The following is an 18,998-nucleotide window of genomic DNA, read 5'->3' as shown; positions in this document are numbered from 1 at the left end:
TGGTCATGGTGTTTCATTGCAGCCACAGAAACCCTGACTAAGACACTAAGACATCATTCTTGACCAATACATAAATCACTGTCCCTCCCACCCACCCTGGTTAATCTCCTCTCTTCCCTACAAATCCTTTCCCCACATTCATCTCTTTTATCTTTCTTCTCTCTCTCTCTCCTTTTTAAAATTATTTATTTATTTATTTATTTATTTATTTGTTTATTTTGAGACAAGATCTCTCTACGTGGTCCTGGCTGGGCTGGCATTTGACTTGTAGACCAGGCTAGCCTCAAATTAGGAGAGCCACCAACCTCTGCCATCGAAGTACTAGAATTAAAGTGTGCCAGCATGCCTGCCTTATAACTGATTTTTAATAACTCTAGACTACAGAATAAAAACTCAAAGTTTCCAGAGCCTAACTAAACAACCAACATTAACAACATGGTTAGAAAAAAATTAAAACCTATCAACTGCCTGTAAATGACAAATGAAAATAAAAACACATGATTCTAGGAATCTCTGGGTACTTCCAATCATAATAGCGAAAATAACTTCCCAAAATACAAATTTATAACCTAATAGATTAAAATGAGCATACAGCAAACAAAACAAAAACAAACCTTGTACACGCTCCCATATCCTCCTTTTCCTAAGATGTCAAGCTCTTCAAATTCGTTTAAGTACCGTGAGGTTTGTGCTTTAAAAAGTATCTCCTTGTATCTAAAAGTTAAATACAGACAGGCCATCAATATTAAGATGTGACAACCAATGTATGCCCTGTGTTACCAACCTGACACTCACTGATCAGTAAACTGCAAGGTAGAAAGAATCGGCTAAAAGGAAACTTCTGATTTCCTGGGAAGGAAATGGCTAGGTAAATTAAGAATGTAATAAGAATAGCAAGAGGACTCATTATATTTAGTAATTAGCATTCCAGTAGCAATCAGCAACAGTGCTTTATATACGGCAGAAACGGGGCAGAAGTGTAAGTAATTAGGTGAGCTTTTTCTTTCTTGCTGAGAATCAGGGTCTTCAGAAGCCAAAGCTGACCCTTAGACTTCTGAATCTGCTGCCTTTACTTCCTGAGTGCTGAGGTCACAACTGTTCACACCCATTACCAGAGAGATGTACTGAAATTTCTTGTTTTAATGTTTTTTTTTTGGGGGGGGGGGAGGGTTCCTGGGGATTTGAGACAAGGCCTTACCCTGGAGTCCAGGCTTCCTGGAACTCACTATGTAGGCCAAGGCTGGCCTTCAACATGTGGCAAGCCTCCTATTTCTATTTTCAATGTGCTAGGATTACAATTATATGCTACCACACAACTCCCAACCTTAAACTCTGAAATGATGTAGGGTCCTTACAGATTCTTAAAATTCTGTAAGTAAAGTAAAAGGCCAATGGTGTTCTCCCAAAAGAGGTATCAGTAATCTAATTGACAGGGGGTGGGGTGTTTGCTGGACATGTTTCCACATGGCTATAATCCCATCAGGAGGATCTGTGCATGAAGACTGCTTGGATTGCAAAGAGACTTTGTCTCAAAAAGAAATCAGGGAAGTGGGCTGTGGTGAGGGCTCAACTGGGAAAGCATTTGCTGCATGTATGCATGAAGACTGGGGTACAGATCCCAGCATCCACATAAACACTGGCTGGGCATGGCAGCCCACCTACAATTTCAGCAAGAGAGAGGAAGAAACAGGGGTCCTATAGAAAGCATTCTGGCTAGACTAACCAAATCAGAAAGCTTCACACCCACCTCTGTACATTACAGGAAGCAAATATTTACACCCAAACACAAAGAGAGAGAGAGAGAGAGAGAGAGAGAGAGAGAGAGAGAGAGAGAGAGAGAGAGAGAGAGAGAACCAAATGTATGGTTTTATAGCTATGTGGAGGCAGGAGGATCAAGAATTTAAGATCAGTCTCAGCTACAAAACAAAAATGAGAACAGCTGAACTACATGAGACCTTGTCTCAAAAACAACAAAAAACAAACAAAAACACAAAAAGGGGAAAGGGCAAAGGCAAGCTGATAGAATCCACACTCAGTGAGGAACATAAGACCAAAACCAAGGGAATAAGAAGCAAAGGAAATCTTAGAGCAGCATAGTGCTGGCCACAAAGTTCTATACCTTCCAAGAGCAGACAGGCGTGGTGGCAGGACATGCCTGTAATCCAGCACTCTGGACAACGTGGCAAGGTGGTGAGTGTTAACTTCCAGGCCAAACTAGACTACACAGCAAGAATATGTTTTAAAGACAAGGTTTCTCTGTGTATCCCTGGCTGTCCTGGAACTCTCTCTGTAGATCAGGCTAGCCTCAAATTCAGGAATCTGAATTTGATTTCTCTGTCTCTTACTACCTCTGTCTCTTAAGTGCTGGGATTTAAGGCATGCACCACCACTGACCAGCAAGAAATTATGTTTATAAAATAATTTTCATTTCTTTTAATTTAGTGTAGTTAAAAATTTAGTGTAGTGGAAAAGCAGCAGATACATACCCGATTTTCTGCATGTAAGAATTATCTTCACAAGGATCCTAAAACGGGAAAAAAAATTATCTTTAAGAATCACTTAAAACTTTTGGCAAACAAGGAGTCAAATTCAACATCACAATAATCCAAATGCTCACATACCTAAAACATTGCCACTGCTATCACCACATCTGGAGACACACCATCTTCCTGGCCTTATCCTTGCACCTGTCTCCCTGCCTGAGAACCACTCCTCTATTTCCAGCACAGTAGCCTATGTACTTAAAAGCCTGCAAGGCTTCCTATGTCCACTCTGCATAAAACCAACTTCATCAAGATCCTAGCAGGCTGTGGTGACTCACATTTGTAATCCCATCCCTTAGGAGGTTTAGAGCAGAAGCATGGAGAGTTTGAAGCCAGAATGGGCTACACACAGTTCTAAAACCATCTGGGCTACAGTGTGAGATTCTGTCCAAAATAAATAAATAAAACAAACAAACAGCAGCAGACAATAGTATTGTTGTTAACCCTTGTAGTGAATCAGTAAGGAAGGAGAGAGGAGGGAACAATCCCACACCCCTCCCCACTCTCTCTTCCACTCCTCCCCTTTAGCTGCTGTCTAAATGCAAGGCAGCCTTGCAGAAATGAGCAGCATACTACCATCAGCATGTTCTCAGCAAAGGGCATTGGCCAATATTGCCTCTGTTGGAATACCCACCTCCGTGCACCTGCAGTTAATGGTCTCTCAGCTCTGGATCTGATCACTTTCCTGGTGAGGCCTGCCATGGCCACTGTACCTGAAGTCACACACTCTCTCAGCATCTCCTAGTCCCTTTCACTACCTATGTGCCATCCACATTTGTTCTAACTTTCCCTATGCTGATGCCCTCTGCATCAGAACGTAAGCTTCATGAGGGTTTATAGAGTTTTGGCTATTTTCTTCCATTTTCCCCCAGCTCCCATAAAACAGTATAACACAGCAAATATTTGTACTAAGAACTAATATTGTCAACTTGACCAAGTTTCTATTTTTAAGAACCACTCATATAAGTAAAATTAAGTAATACTTTTAAAAAATACAGTTCTCCACAGTCAACAAGACAAAATGGCTCCCTACAGAAGGGGAAAAGATCTTCACCAACCCCACACCTGACAAAGAACTCAAGAAACTAGATATCAAACTACCAAATAATCCAATTAAAAAATGGGGTACAGATCTAAATAAAGAACACTCAACAGAGCAATCTCAAATGGCAGAAAAACACTTAAGGAAATACTCAATATCTTTAGTCATCAGGGAAATGCATATCAAAACCACTCTGAGATTCCATCTTACATCTGTCAGATTGGTTAAGACCAGAAACATGAAAGACAGCTTATGCTGGAGAGGATGTGGAGAAAGGGGGAACACTCCTCCATTGTGGTGGGAGTGCAAACTTGTACAGCCGCTGTGGAAATCAGTATGGCAATTTCTCAGAAAATTAGGGATCAACCTACCTCAGAACCCTGCAATAACACTGTTGGGCATATATTCAAAGGAGGCTCATTCACACCACAAGGATACTTGCTCAACTATGTTCATAGCAACATTATTTGTAATAGTCATATCTTGGAAACAACTTAGATGCCCCTCAACTGAAGAATGGATAAAGTACTACTCAGTGGCAAGAAACAATGACATTCTAAAATTTACAGGCAAATGGACAGAACTAGAAAAAACCATCCTGAGTGAGGTAACCCACAACCAGAAAGACAAATACACAGTATGTATTTACTCATAAGTGGACACCAGACATAAAGCAAAATATACCCAGCCTACAATCCATAATCCCAGAGAAGCTAAAACCCTTTTCCAGGAACAGATGGAAGTAGGTACAGAAATCCACAACTAACCATTGGGCCAAGCTCCTGGAGTACAATTGAAGTGAGGGAGGAGCGATAATATAAACAAAGAGGAGTCAAGACCTTGATGGGGAAACCCACAGAAGCACCTGACCCGAGCTAGTGAGAGATCACTGACAGGTCTGACAAATGGGGAAACTGTATAAGACCAAACTAGACTCCCTTAATACAGGTGACAGTGGTGTGACTGGGACAATATATGAGGCCACTGGCAGTGGGTTCAAGTTCTATCATTGATGCACAAACTGACTTAGTGGAGCCCATTCTATATGGAGAGATACTTTGGGAGGTGGAGAGGTGCCTTGGTCCTGCCTCAATGAGATGATGGAACAGATTTCCCAGGGAAGGCCTTACCCTCTCCAAGGAGCAGATTGGGGGAAGAGAGGACTGGGATTGGAATGTAAAAAATAAATTAATAAAAAGGGGGGAAATACAGTTCTTACTGGGCAGTGGTGGCATACACCTTGAATCCCAGCACTTGGGGGGCAGAGGCAGGCAGACTTCTGTGAGTTCCAGGCCAACCTGACCTATAGAGTGAGTTCTAGGACAGCCAGTTCTAGGACAAAGAAATCCTGTGTGTGTGTGTGTGTGTGTGTGTGTGTGTGTGTGTGTGTGTGTATTAGGGATAGAACCCACAGCACTAGGCACACTGGGCAAATGCCCTGCCATTGAACCACACATACAGCAAAACACAGTGGTTTTTCTTTCTTTAATGTATTTGAGTGTTTTCCCTACATGTACTAACCTCATTTGGTGCCTGGTGCCCATCAAGATCACTCCACCGAGTTACCAATGGTTGTGAACCACCATGTAGGTGCTAGAGACAAAACCTGGGCCCTATGCAAGTCCTCTTAACTGCTGAGCTATCTCTTTAGCCCCCACATATGGTTCTTCTAAGATTCAAATTCCCTTGCCATACACAAAGTACATGAGGTAGGGCTTACCTGATGGACTCTCTCTTTGGCAGCCCTCATTAAATGAGCTAAGGCTGTGTTGTGTTGTTGTCTCAGTGAGCTAAACTCATCACTGCAGGTAAATGAAGACAGCAGTCCCATCCTAATAAAAGTCTGGCAGAGTACTAAAAAAAACATGATACGCTATTATTAGAAAAACTGACAGCAGGCAGGGTAATGTGAGCAAACCTATAACCCCAGAATGCAGGCTGTTAAGAAAGGAGGAACCAAAGTCCAAGGTCATCTATCAGCTACCCAACTGGGCTAAACAAGACCTTGTCTCAAAAAGGGAAGGGAACATAGTAGATGGACATACAGTATGTACCAGGTACCTCAGAAAAAGTTGCTTCTGTAAAGAGACCCTTAATTTATGTATAAGGAAATACTGACAGGGCCAAGTGTGGTGGCTCATACCACACCAAAAATAGAAGAGAAGAGAAAGAGAAAAAAAGTCAAGGTGGAGAGAGAACAGGGAAGAGTGAGGAAACAAGAAAAATGGGGAGAAGACAGGGAGAGGCACAAAGAAGAAAGGATAGGGAAGGTGTGGTGGTGAACATCTCTGACCCTATCAATCAAGAGGCAGAGGAAAGTGCATCTCTGTGAGTATGAGGCCATCCTGGTCTACACAGCAAGTTTCTTGCCATCCAGGGCTACACAGTGAGACTGTCTTAAAAAACAAAAACAAAACCAGAAAGTGGTTGCACATGTCTTTAGTCCCCAGCACTCACTCAGGAGGCAGACACAGGCAGATCTCTGTGAGTTCAAGACCAGCCTGGTCTACAGAGTGAATTCTAGGTCAGCCGAGGCTACAAGGAGAGAACCTGTCTGGACAACCCCCACACCACAAAAAAAGGAGAAGGAAGTGGTATATGTGGAAGAGGAGAAGGAGAAGGAAGAGAAGAAAACAGGAGGAGGAGAAAAGAGGGTGGACAGATGGTTCAGTGTTAAGAGTGCTGGTTGCTCTTTCAGAAGACCTGGGTTCAATTATAGCACCCACAAGGTGGCTCACAAATCCAGGAGCTCCAACTGGCCTCTGCAGGCACTAGATATCCACATGCTGCACAGACATACATGAAGCAAAACCCTAAACACATAAAATGATTTTATTTTTCATGGACAGAAAGAAGAGGGAGGAAAGGACAGGGAAAGGGTGAGAGAAAAGAGAAGAGATAGGAGGAGAGGGAAGAGGGAGGAGAAAAAGAGGAGATGGGGAAAATAGAGGCAGTAGACAGAGAGAAGGTAGGAGAGGGAGGAAGGGTAAGGAAGGGGTAAGGAAGAGGAGATAAAAAAGAAGCATGGTTGAGGATGTACCCCAACTTACTGACTCCCAGCAGCACCAGAAGAAAACAAACCAAAAAGGAATACAGATAATTGTAGAGGATCTTCCTTCCAATGAACAGAATCTCTCAAAAACATTTTCTTGGGAAATTTTGCAAACTAATAAAGATATGGCTAAATTAAACTAGGGTCTTTTTTTTTTTTTTAATTAAATAGTATCCCTCCCCAGTGAGACAATGTCTCATATAGCTCAGGCTGGCCTCAAACTTGTTATGTGGTGAAGGGTAGTCTTGAAACTTTAACTCCTACCCCTCCTGTGTCTACCTTCCAAATGCTGGGATTTGGAAGGTATGCACCACCACACCTAGCTAAAACATACATGTTTTAAAGTCCATCATCTAAAAAGGCTCAAAATATGGCATTCAAAACTACTTTAACAGCAGGCTGGGGATGTAGTTAAGTGGCATAGCACCAGCTCTGCATGTACAAGACCCTGAATATGATCCCCAGTGTAGAGAAGAAAAACAGCAACAAAAATTCTATGCATACAGATCTGCTTTGTATGAGTAAGATTTTCATGGTAAAGTTCTAACTTTTCAAAGCCATGAGCCTAATACAGCAGTGCAGTACTTTGGAACCTAGGAACACCCCTCTGTAAGCCTCACCCTCCACACACAACACTATTTACAATCCACAATATGAGATTTCTTTATTCAGAATAAAGGATACTGACATGAAGGCTCTGCCCATACAAACCTGTCAACCTCAGGTTGATCCCCGGAAGCACAATGGAAGGAGAAAGCCAACTGTTGAAAGCCACCTTCTGACCTCCACATGGATGCAGTAGCACACATGTACCCACACTCTCACACACACATCATAAACACACAAGGAAAAACTTTTAACAAAACAAACATTTTACCCACTCTTCACATCTATCAGGTTTATTTAAATGGTATTATATATTTAATTACTAACACATACTACTTTCTAAGACCATGTAAAGGTATCTATCTTTAGTGAGGATGTGTAAGACTTGGAAAGGACTTCTCAGTAGAAAGGAACCTGAATCTACAGCTGAAGATAAAGAAGGTGGCCTCAGTTAAAAAGGCAAACCAAATTCATAACATATAATTCTGTAAACTTTGGGGCTCGTGTTTCTAAAATACAAGTGTCCTAAACAGGAAAAACAAAATTAAACATTGTCAATGACATGGTATAGAGCACCTCCAGTCATCTAGGCAGGGACTGAGGCAGTGTCTGGGGATATCAATAGAGTATGCACGTTGCATACACGAAGCCCTACGTTGGATCACTACATAAATTAGACATGTTAGCCCACTGTCAATACTCTAGTATTTGGGAGGTAGAGGAAGGAGGAGTTCAAGGTCAGCCTCTGATAGAGTCTGAGGCTAGCCTGAACATACATGAAGAACCTCAAAAAACAAAAATAAAAACCTAGGTCAGGTCTAGAGATGTGTCTCAATGCTTTCCTAGCACAAGTGAGGACCCAATGCATCTAAAAAAGTAAAATAAGAATGCGGTTTAGCTGCTCACCAGCTAGAGCCTAACAGATTCTTGAGAATTGTATGAACATCATATTATTGATGGAAAACAATTTTAAGATGTATTGGATAGCATGCAACTGTATAAAGAATTACACAGAGGAAGTGGAAATGAATTTAAGGAATGGGAAATCATTCACACTTATTTTTCACCCAGTTTGTATGCACCAGCTGCTTCTTGGAAACATGACATTAAAGGCACAATTTTCTTACAATCTTTACTTAACAGTATCCATTTAGTCTTACGTTTAAACACTCGGTTTGAATGAAGGGAGTCTGGCTCATACATGAAGCTCAAGTGTTCCAGCAAGGAGATGAGCAGTAGCTGGTTTGCTGCTGCGAAGGGGAACGTGGGCTGCTGTAGGGGTTCTTTTGACAGATGGAGTTCTGCTAGGACCTTGGACTCTAAGAATAAGAAAAGGGGAAAACATTATTGATAAGTGTGTCTCCTAAGGACAAAATAGCACATTTTAATTAAGACGATACAATGAAGTAACTCAAGGGAAATAATAGAGCTAAAGAGTAGTTATGGTGCATATGGTTAAGAAAGGTTTTCTGAGGCTGGGGAGATGGCTCAGTGGATATTGTGCTTGTGGTATAGGCACTGGGTTTTGGATTCCCACATTAAAGTCAAGCAGGTATAGCAACACCCCCTGTAATCCCAGTGCCTCTGAAAGGATATAGAGGATCCCTGTGGAGAGCTAGCTAGCTAAACTAGCCAAATTTGCAACTTCCAGGTTCAGTGAGAGAATACGCTTCAGTGATGCATGGAGAACAATGAGGAGATGCCTGTACCCACACACATTTGAATAAGAATACACATAAATATACATACTACATACATAAAGAAATTCCAGGACAGCCAGGTCTACTCAGAGAAACCCTGTCTTGAAAAACTGAAACAAACAAACAAAAAACCACAAAGAACTTAAAACGCTGAGATTCTGACTTAGTTGGTAGAGTGTTCACCTAGCTTACACAAAGACCTGGGTTCAACACCCAGCTCCACATAAAACCAGGTACTTAAGTGCCTGTGATTCCAGCAATGGGAGAAGCAAGAGGACTAAAAAGTTTAAAATTATCTTTGGCTAAGTAACAAGTGAGAGGCTAGCTTGGGATACATGAAACCCTAATGCTAATAAAATACTACAAAATTGCTTAAGAAAATGACATTTTTAAAAAGGCAAATAAAGGCTAGTACGATGGCTCAACAGGTAAGAAGGAAATAGGGCCCTGACTTGGTTCCTAACATCCACACCACATCAGTCCAGCTCCAGGAGGATCCTATGCCTCTGGCCTCAGCAGGCACAGGCACCCATATGCACATACCCACACAGATTCACAAATATACGTAGTTAAAAATATTTTTTAAAAGGCCAGTAGATAACTGACAATAAACAACAGACAAATCAAATAGAAACAAAGGCTGGGAAGGTTCAACTTCCTGGTCTCAGTCCCAAGTAGAAGAAGAAATATAACTAAATGGAAAAACGACTCCAAGTCCTCAAAAGTAGTAAGAAGTCAGATGCAGGTGAGAGCTGAAACAAGAGTTCCAGATGTCTGCCAAGCAAGATGTCAGTAAACACACAAGAAGCAGCTAATCAAATTCGATCTCGGGGAAATATGCTCCACCCAGCCCATCGGCAAGACAAAGGCCAAGCCTGGTGGCACAGTCCTTTTTTAATGCCAACTGCTTGGGAGGCTAAGGCAGGTTCAAACCCAAACTGAGCTGCAGAGTGAATTCAATAGGCAACTTAATGACAGAGGGCTGGCTGGGAGCATAGCTCAGTGGCAGAGCGCTTGACTAGCTTGCACAAGAGTCTACATTCAATCCTCAGTTTTGTGTTTGTGTTTTTTGTTTTTGGGTGCGGGGGCATTTCGAGACAGGGTTTCTTTGTATGCCTTTGGAGCCTGTCTTGGAACTGGCTCTGTAGACCAAGCTGGCCTCAAACTCACAGAGATCTGCCTGAATCTGCCTCCCAAGTGCTAGGACTAAAGGTGTGCACCACCAATGCCTGGCTGTTTTGTTTTTTAAAGAGAGAGAGAGAGAGAGAGAGAGAGAGAGAGTGTGTGTGTGTGTGTGTGAAACAGATTGAAGTATTAATCCAAAATAATACTTTGAAAAACCTGGTGACACCTGAAAGAAAATGAATGACTTGGAAAACAGACTCACTAACAACACATACTGGCCCATCAAAAGCACCTAAAGTAACTAGGTCCAAGAGTGAAGTTAGCAGTTCCTATAATGAACTGCTAAAGTTATATTGAGGTTTTAATTTTTCTGACTCTCTCATTAACTGGCAATGTGTGATCTCTTCAAATCATTCAGACTACCTATGAAAAGTCATTTAACAACTGGCCTTACACCTATTACAAGTGATACTACATGTTCCATAGACCTTTGTATATTAAAATACATATATAATTATATATTTATATAAAAATATATATGTTAAAAATTAACTGTGTCTGGGCAATCTAAGTCTCTTTAGAAGAAAAAAGCCAGTATGTATGCAGGACAGTATTATTAACAGGAGGAGAAAAAAATTTAAAGCTTGTCCAAGATCACTCCCTTCCAGAGTAATCTTTGGTTTGCAGAAATTCTTATCACCATGTCACAGAACAGAAGGACTTACTTGCATGTTTACAGCTGGGACGTTTCCTATGATATATACTTTCTTTGCCCTTGAGTTACAATAACATACCACTGATATGTGGGAAAATCTGCATATCCTTTTTAAAAAGTTATGTTACAAACTGTTCCCTATAAAGCCTACCTGAGTCACCACCATGGTCTGTTTTTTTCTTTTTCATTGTGGTCAACTATTATAGGAAGCATTTAAGAATGAAAATGGGAAAAACTGAATTTGGTTTATACCTCTTAACTCCACTACAACATACTTATTTCGTGCTTCAATCGAATATGTAAAGTTTTGAAATCATTCTATCGGATAGTACACAGCTAAAACCTCCTTGAATTTATGGTGTATGAAAAGGCCTCAAGAAAATTTCAGCGTTCCCACACTGCCTTGCCAGGAGAAATTATTAGTTATCCTACTCGCGAAGCAGGTCCCAGTCTAGCAGTGAACAAAGATTACGCTCAGCGACAGAAGAAAAACAAGTCGGGGCATGGGGGTGAAAAGCGCTTCTGGAAAGTGGTGCAGAATAGAGGCCAGAAACATAAATTCCCATAAGCGGGCAAATCGTAGACGCTCTTGGAATAAATATTTACCTAACCCTCAATTGACAGCCCGCACGCCGCCTCCCGATGCCTTAAAGTTCTGGGCCCGAGTTCGAGCCCCGAGGAGGCCCGGAGCCTCGGGTGGCTCTTGAGGACCACTAGCGCGGGGGGAACCCAGGCGGACAGCGAGCCCCGGGACTGCGCGAGCCATCCCCGTCTCACCATCATACTTGGGGTCCGAGACCTCTGCAGGGAAGTCGATGGCAGGGGGCGCGGCCACTGCCCCCGCCGCGTCGTCGTCCGTGTCGCGCTCGCCATCCCCAGAGCTGCCCCTCAGCATCACCGACGCTGGCAGACAGCAGACGCACTCTGCGTCAACACTGACGTTGTCGTCCTCAAAACCTTCCCCCTAGCCGGAAGTTACCCCCAAACAGACGGAAGTCCCGTCTCCACTACCGGGAAACCTCTGTCAGAGGCGGGCTATCCCTTCTTCCGGAAAGGAAACGATTGGCGGATCCAGTGCGGACACGCCCCCGAGTATTGACGAACAGGGCTGTGCAATCGAGGTCCCGCTCTGGTGCAGAAGCCCTTCTCTTTCTCCTAGCTCCCTCTCCAATCACTTTCCCCCCCCCCCCTCACCCCAACTGCCAATATGCTCAGGAGATTTTGTTCCTTTCCCCTTCTGTGAAGCACTTTCTATGAATCTCTTAGATCCCTCCTTGTATCCTAGTTTCTCTGGCGGTGTGAATTAAAGGCTGGTGATCCTTTGCTCTATGTCTAAAATCCATATATGAGTGAGTACATACCATGTTCCACTATAATGATTTATACTTTTAATTCCTCTATTTGAGCACTTGAGAGGTGGAGGCAAGAGGATCAGGAGTGTGAGTCTAGTAAATAGTGAGTTTTAGGCTGGGCTGAACCAAATAATATCCTGTTTCAAAATAAATAAACTCATTTATAAGATCTAGCTGAACTTGCTTTGATCCATGGCAGATCATAGCAAAATGGGTAATGCCAGCCAGGTTCCAAAGAGAATCTAATCTAAAGGAAATTCCTCTGGCTTTTGAGACAACTTTACAATTATTTTCAAACCAGAGTTGTTTTTTGTTTATTTGTTTGTTTATTTTGTTTTGTTTTCTTTGTGGCCCCTGCCCGTCCACCCCACCACCACCACCACCCTAGAATACTCATGGCTTGATATTCAGATTCAAAAATCCACCCTGGAGCTCAGGAGGTAAATTTGTTTGTTGCTCAAGCACAAAGACATGTTCAGATCCCCAACACCCACACAAAAGCCACTGGGTACAACCATGCATGTTATACCAAAACTTGTTGGGGGCAGAGACAGGTGTATCCCCGGGGACTTGCTGACCAGCTAGTCTACTCTAATCAGAGAGCTCCAGGTTCAATGAGAGACCCTATCTCAAAAAATAAGGTGGAGAAGGCTCAGTGATTGGGAGCACCTGTTCTTCCAGAGGACCTGAGTTTGGTGTCCAGGACCCATGTCTAGCAGCTCACAACCACCTGCAACTCCAGCTCCTGGCGATCTAAATCCCCCTTCTGGGCTCTGTGGACTTGTACACTCGTGCACTCAAATTTAAAGAGAAATAAAGTGGGGACAGTAAAGGAAAATTGATGGCAACCTAAGGCGTCCACATGTGCATGGACATGTAACATGAATATTCTACACATAAACATACAGAAAAATCTTAAGGTTTACCATCTTTGTCCTCTGGTAATCCCCCTGCTTTGGTTGCCAATGCAGAGCTGTTGGGAATAATCCACAGGAGCTCTCAAGATGGAGAGTACAGATAAATGTCTCAGTTTGGACCTTAAATGTAGTGTGGTGTGCACAATTGGTACAGTTGCCATCCTTATTTTGACATATGTTCCATACAGTGTCATACACACTGGTTTAGTCAAGCAGCCTCACTTGTGTGTGGGAAGAGAGCAGCCTTCCTGGAGAGTGATTTAACTGGATGTATCCACAGCTTTTTTTTTTTTTTTTTTTTTAAAGCTACTACTTATAACTTAACAATTCCCCTTTCAGGGACATTTCCAAAGTGAAAGGTGTCACAGGCCTGTGATCTCAGGGTCTTCGAGGGGAACCAGGAAGGTTAGGAGTTCAAGGCCATCCTAGATTGCGGTGTGCCTTTAGAGAGCAACGTGGGCTACATGAAACTGTCTCAATTGTTTTGTATTTAAAGGCTGACCAAATTATGAATATCCACACAATGATACAGTCTGTAGGCATTGACATACATTGGTATAGAGTCTCGGTGAGATGGCCCAGGGGACAGAGTGCTTGCTGTACAAACCTGAAGACCCAAGGTCAGATTCCCAGCACCTATGTCAAAGCCAGGTATACTTATTACTTTTCTGTTGCTGTGATAAACACAATGACTAAAAGCAACAGGACAGGAAAGGGTTTATTTTCTTACAGGTTACAATCCATCCTGGAGGTCAGCCAAGGCAGGAACCTTAACAGAAACCATAAAGAAAAGCTGCTTGCTAGCTTGCTACCTGTCATAGGGTGACCATGGCTGTGATGAGACACCATGACCAAAAGCAAGTTGGGGAGGAAAGGGTTTATTTGGCTTACAATTCCATATTACTGCTCATCACTAAAGGAAGTCGGGACAGGAATTTAAGCAGGGCAGGAACCTGGAGGCAGGAGCTGCTGCAGAGGCCATGGAGGAGTGCTGCTTACTGGCTTGTTCCCTATGGCTTGTTCAGCCTGCTCTTTTATAGAACATAGAACCATCAGCCCAGAGATGACACTACCCTCCATGGAATGAGCTCCCCCCCATCAATCACTAAGAAAGTACTCTGCAAGCTTGCCTACAGTCCGATCTTATGTAGTCATTTCCTAAATTGAGGTTCCCTTTTCTGATATGACTTTAGCTTGTGTCAGGTTGACGTTAAAATATTCAGCATATCTCCTAACTTACTCAGATACCGTTCGTTAATTAGTATTTATTTTTATGTTTGTCTCAGTCTGTAGTCTGGGCTGATCTGGAGCTCACTTTGTAGACCAGGCTGACCTTGAATTCATAGAGATGTACCTGCCTCTGCCTCTGGAGTACTGATAAAGGCATGTGGAACCATGGCCAGCTTCAGCTACCATTTTTATACAGCTCAGGCCTATACATATTAGAAATTAAGAAAATTCCACACAGACATGGCAATTTTTCAGATGAGGTCCCTCTCAGGGGACTCTTAAGTTTGTGTTAGGTTAACAGATGAAGTTAGTTATAACAGTGGCTCAAATTCCATGCTGTGGTGGTCAGAAGGAGACAGAAGGATCCTGGAGAATAGCTGGCCAGCCAGTCTAGCAGAAAAGGCAAGCTCTATGTTCAGTAAGAGACCCTGTCTCAAAGATGGAGTTTGATTGAAGAAGACATCCCCAATGTCAGCTTCTAGCCTCGATAAGCAACGCCATGGATGCATAGAAATGTCCAGCATTAACGAGGACATGAGTCTCAAAAGCGCGTGCGCACACACACATGATGGGAGATGTCATTCTGTATATGTTTCTCATACTGGTTAATAATAAAGCACTGTTGGCCAATAGGAAAGGAAGATAGGAGGGACTAGGAGACAAGGAGGAAATAAGAAGTAGTAAGGAGGAGTCAAGATGGAGAGTCTGGAGAAAGCAGTATGCTGCAGGCTCCCCGGTAAGAGAAGTACATAGATCAGCAGAAATGGGTTAATACTTAAGGCAGAGCTAGCCGATAAGAAACAAGTAACCGGGCCAACAACATTGTATCAAATACAGAGTCTCTGTGCATTATTTGGGGCTTGTGCGGCGGCGGGACAAGACTGGCGGAAACCCGTACTCCTTACACACACACACTCTGATATGAGCTTGAGGTAGATCCATAGATCTCAGTAGTAGAACACTTGCCTAGCATGTACAAGGCCCCATCCCCAGCACTGAGAAAAAATTACCCCTCCTTTTTAAATTTGAAAAGAAAACATTGGTGTGCAGTGTTTGGCCCATGCTAGCTTTTCACCATAAGTAGAAGTATCCAGCATTAATGAGGCCACGAGTAAAAAGTCAACACTTCCAAGTGAGCATACAAAGAGAAGCAGACTTTCTAGAAGACAATATGCAACTCACACCACAAGCGCCTAACAGTTTCAATTTCACCCATTCACAGGTGTCTATCCAAAGGAGATCACTAGACTGTCAAGTTAAGATAAATCTGTGAGAAAATTAATCAAAATGTAGTCCTTTTTAATTTTGGTTATATGCATGAATGTTTTGCCTGCATGTTTGTCTATGCACTACTTGTGTGCCAGGTTCTCATAGAGGCCAGAAGAAGACACCCTATGCCCCTGGGACTGGAGTCACAGATGGTTATGAGCTGCCATGTGAATGCCAAGAACCAAACATGGGTCCTCTGGAAGAGCAGCCAGTGTTTGTTAACCACTGACCCATCCTTCCAGCTCCAACCTGTTTTATTATTTTTGTGGCTGTATGTGTAGGGGTGGGGGCCCCACAGTATACAGATGAAGGTCAGAAAATGATTTTGTTTAGTCAGCTCTCTCTTTCCACCATGGGGGTTCTTGGAATCAAATTCATTTTGCCAGGTTTGTTCAGCAAGAGTCGTTATTGGCTGAGTCATGTCACCAAAGTGTGGTTTTCAATACAAAAGCAATGAAGTAAATACAAATAGAAGAGTAGTCACAGCACATGAGTGTACCTTCCTGAGGACACTGCAAAATTGATAAGGCATGCTTCTCTCTTTGTTTCCATGACAACATGCTCCTCTGGGTTTTTCTTTCTTCCTTCCTTCCTTCCTTCCTTTCTATTTTAGTGATTCCTCCATCTCAGTACCCATTATTGAATCTTTGTCTCCAGATGTATAAACTTTGTAGGGCTCATGTAATCTGTCTCCAAATTCAATTAAGTGAATAAGATACATTACTAAATCACTCCAGCCATAGTGGCACATGCTCATAATCCCAACACATCAGAGATGGAGGCAGGTCATAGTCAACTACAAGAGAACTTGTCTCAAAACATATCCCACAAATAAAGGTGCTGAAGAGCATGCTTTTGATGGTGTTTAATAATAATATTACTGGTTTTATAATAGCAAATTTTAATGGCCCAGGATCTGTGATGGTTAATGTCAACTTGATGGGATCTAGAATCATCTAACAGATGAACCTCTAGGCAAGGAATTCTCTGGATTAAGGTTAGCCTCTGAGACTGTCATTAAGGGATTATGTAGATTAATTGTGTCATGACTCCATAAATGGCACCATTTTCTGTGGGCTGGACTGTATTAAAAGAAGAAAGTGATCTGAGTACTGGTATTTGCTGTTCCCTGCTTAAACACATTTATTTAATTGGTTTATTGAGACAAGGTTTTTCTGTGTAGCTTTGTAACCTATCCTGGAAATCACTTTGTAGACCAGGCTGACCTCACACTCACAGAGATCTACCTGCCTCTGCCTCCTGAGTGCTGGGATTAAAGGTGTGTGCCATCACTGCTGGGCTTTTTTTTTTTCCAGCACATTCTCTTATTTTTCTCAGTGCCAAGGGTCAAAACTGGGGCCTTGTGCATGTTAGGTAAGCACTGTGCCACCGATATATCACCAGTCCCCTTTGCCTCTTTTTAATAAAAAATTATTACATTGTTATTTATTTTGTGTGTGTTCACATGCCTGTATGCATAGAGCATGTCAGAGGAGAATTTGTAGGAGTCAGTTATCTCTGAGTTGGTTCTCACCTTTACCATGTGAATCCTGGGGCTTGAACTCAGGCTGTGAAGTTTGGCCACAAGCCACTCTTATACACTGAGCCATCTCATTGGACCTGTTCTTTGCTTTTCAGTTGTGGATGGAGCTATCTCAAACTCCTGGTGCTATGAATTCACTGCCATAATGGACTATACCTCTAAACTATGAGCCAGGAAAGAAAAATCTTTTCACTCTTAAGTTGTCAAGAGTATTTTATCCCAGCAGAAGAAAACCAGACAATGTCCATCAATAGAAAAAGGGACAAAGGCCATGAATATAAATGAATACCGTTGAGAAATTAGAGGTAAGAAGTCCAATTATATCATCAGGGACACTGAATCAATACAGTGAAAACCCTAAATCACAATGCATCTGAGGTGGTTTGCATGTAATTGGCCCCATAAACTCATAGGGAGTAGCACTATTTGGAGGTGTGGCTTAGTTGGGGTGGGCCTTGAGATCTCCTTTGCTCAAGTTTTGCTCAGTGCAACACTTGTAACAAGTATGGGTTTTTCCTCCCGCCGCCGCCAGCCCCAAATAATACACAGAGACTCTGTATTTGGTAAAATACTGTTGGCCCGGTTATTTGTTTCTTATCGGCTAGCTCTGCCTTTAATTATGAATCCATTTCTGCTGATCTATGTATTTCTCTTACCGGGGAGGCGGCTGGCGTCCAGCTCTCTCCAGACTCTCCATCTTGACTCCTACTTCCTATTTCCTCCTTGTCTCCTAGTCCCTCCTATCTTCCTTTCCTATTGGCCAACAGTGCTTTATTTATTAACCAGGATGAGAAACATATACAGAATGGCATCTCCCATCATCTCCTCTTTTCTGTCTAAATAAAAAGAAGGGTTTTAACCTTAGCATAGCAAAATATATAACACAACAGTTATCAAATAAGAATCACAGTTAACAATATTTAGTCCATTAACATTTATCAAGATTTAAGAAACTATTCCATCATCTATTCCATCTTTGTGAGTCTAAAGTCCTATATGTGACTTATCTTTAAACCTAACTAAGGAAAACTATAACCATAACTATTTGTCTTCAACTCCTTCAAAGACCACAGAAGGATAGTATATAAACTCTAGAAATGACAGAGACATCTTGCCTTGTCAGTCACCTGAAGTTCTTTTGTAATCTTCCATCTTCAGCCCATAGGCCATAGTGTGTCTGGCAGACTCTTCAGCAAAGCAGGAAACTTTAAACTGTCTTTTTGTATTGGCAGTTTGTCAGTCACTTTTCTCTGTGTCCTGCAGACTGTCTGGCAGACTCTTCCATGAAGCAGGAACTCTATAGCAATGTCCATCTTGAATCAGCAGTCACTTTTCTGTGGATCCTGTATGTCCAGTTTATACAGTCAAACAGTCCAGACAAGAGCAGTATCTTGTCCAAATGGCTAGTCTTGCCATATTGGAAGCAAACTCCAAAACGAGTTTTTTCAATGTCCATCTTCTTTTCTGGTGCAGGTGGTATTGCCAAGAGCAATTATGTCTCACTGTCATGAAAACCCTAAACCATTTTAAATGCCATATTCTGTAGGTCTTTGAAAGGTTTGAAGAATGCCTATCTATCTCAAATACATCTCTGTATATCTAGAAAACCTAACTAACTTAGCTATAAGTTTTGACTATTATAGGTAACTATGTAAAATCTGTACTAAATTATACGTTACATTTTTAAATGAGCTATATAAACACAATACATAAGCAAGAAGAGAAATATACATATCACAACATTGACCTTAAATTGTATCAATAAATGAAAATCCATTCCAAAACAAAGTATTCATATCTATACCATAATCCCCTTTTTACCTTTAAAAAGAATTGGCTGTGATCATTACCCATTTATAACCAAGTCCATTTAAATGAAAACAAACATTTATAAACAATATTTG

The 18,998-nt window shown here is 42.0% G+C and overlaps 1 protein-coding gene across 1 annotated transcript in view; it reads right to left on the bottom strand.

Moving 5' to 3' along the window:
• The window catches only part of Eif2ak1 (eukaryotic translation initiation factor 2 alpha kinase 1), a 35,699-nt gene extending 23,976 nt beyond the window's left edge, over nt 1-11,723 (bottom strand). The window contains exons 1-5 of the mRNA XM_051205504.1: nt 11,561-11,723; nt 8,404-8,562; nt 5,306-5,439; nt 2,487-2,524; nt 615-714 (exon numbers count right to left, since the gene is read on the bottom strand). Of these exons, the coding sequence (XP_051061461.1) occupies nt 615-714; nt 2,487-2,524; nt 5,306-5,439; nt 8,404-8,562; nt 11,561-11,678 (549 nt within the window). The 5' untranslated portion in view covers nt 11,679-11,723. The remainder of the gene's footprint in view (nt 1-614; nt 715-2,486; nt 2,525-5,305; nt 5,440-8,403; nt 8,563-11,560) is intronic.
• Nucleotides 11,724-18,998: the final 7,275 nt, after the last annotated feature.

Source organism: Phodopus roborovskii, unplaced genomic scaffold (assembly GCF_943737965.1).
Source record: "Phodopus roborovskii unplaced genomic scaffold, PHOROB, whole genome shotgun sequence".
Classification (NCBI taxonomy): Eukaryota; Metazoa; Chordata; class Mammalia; order Rodentia; family Cricetidae; genus Phodopus; species Phodopus roborovskii.
This window is presented reverse-complemented; position numbering and strand designations above follow the sequence as displayed.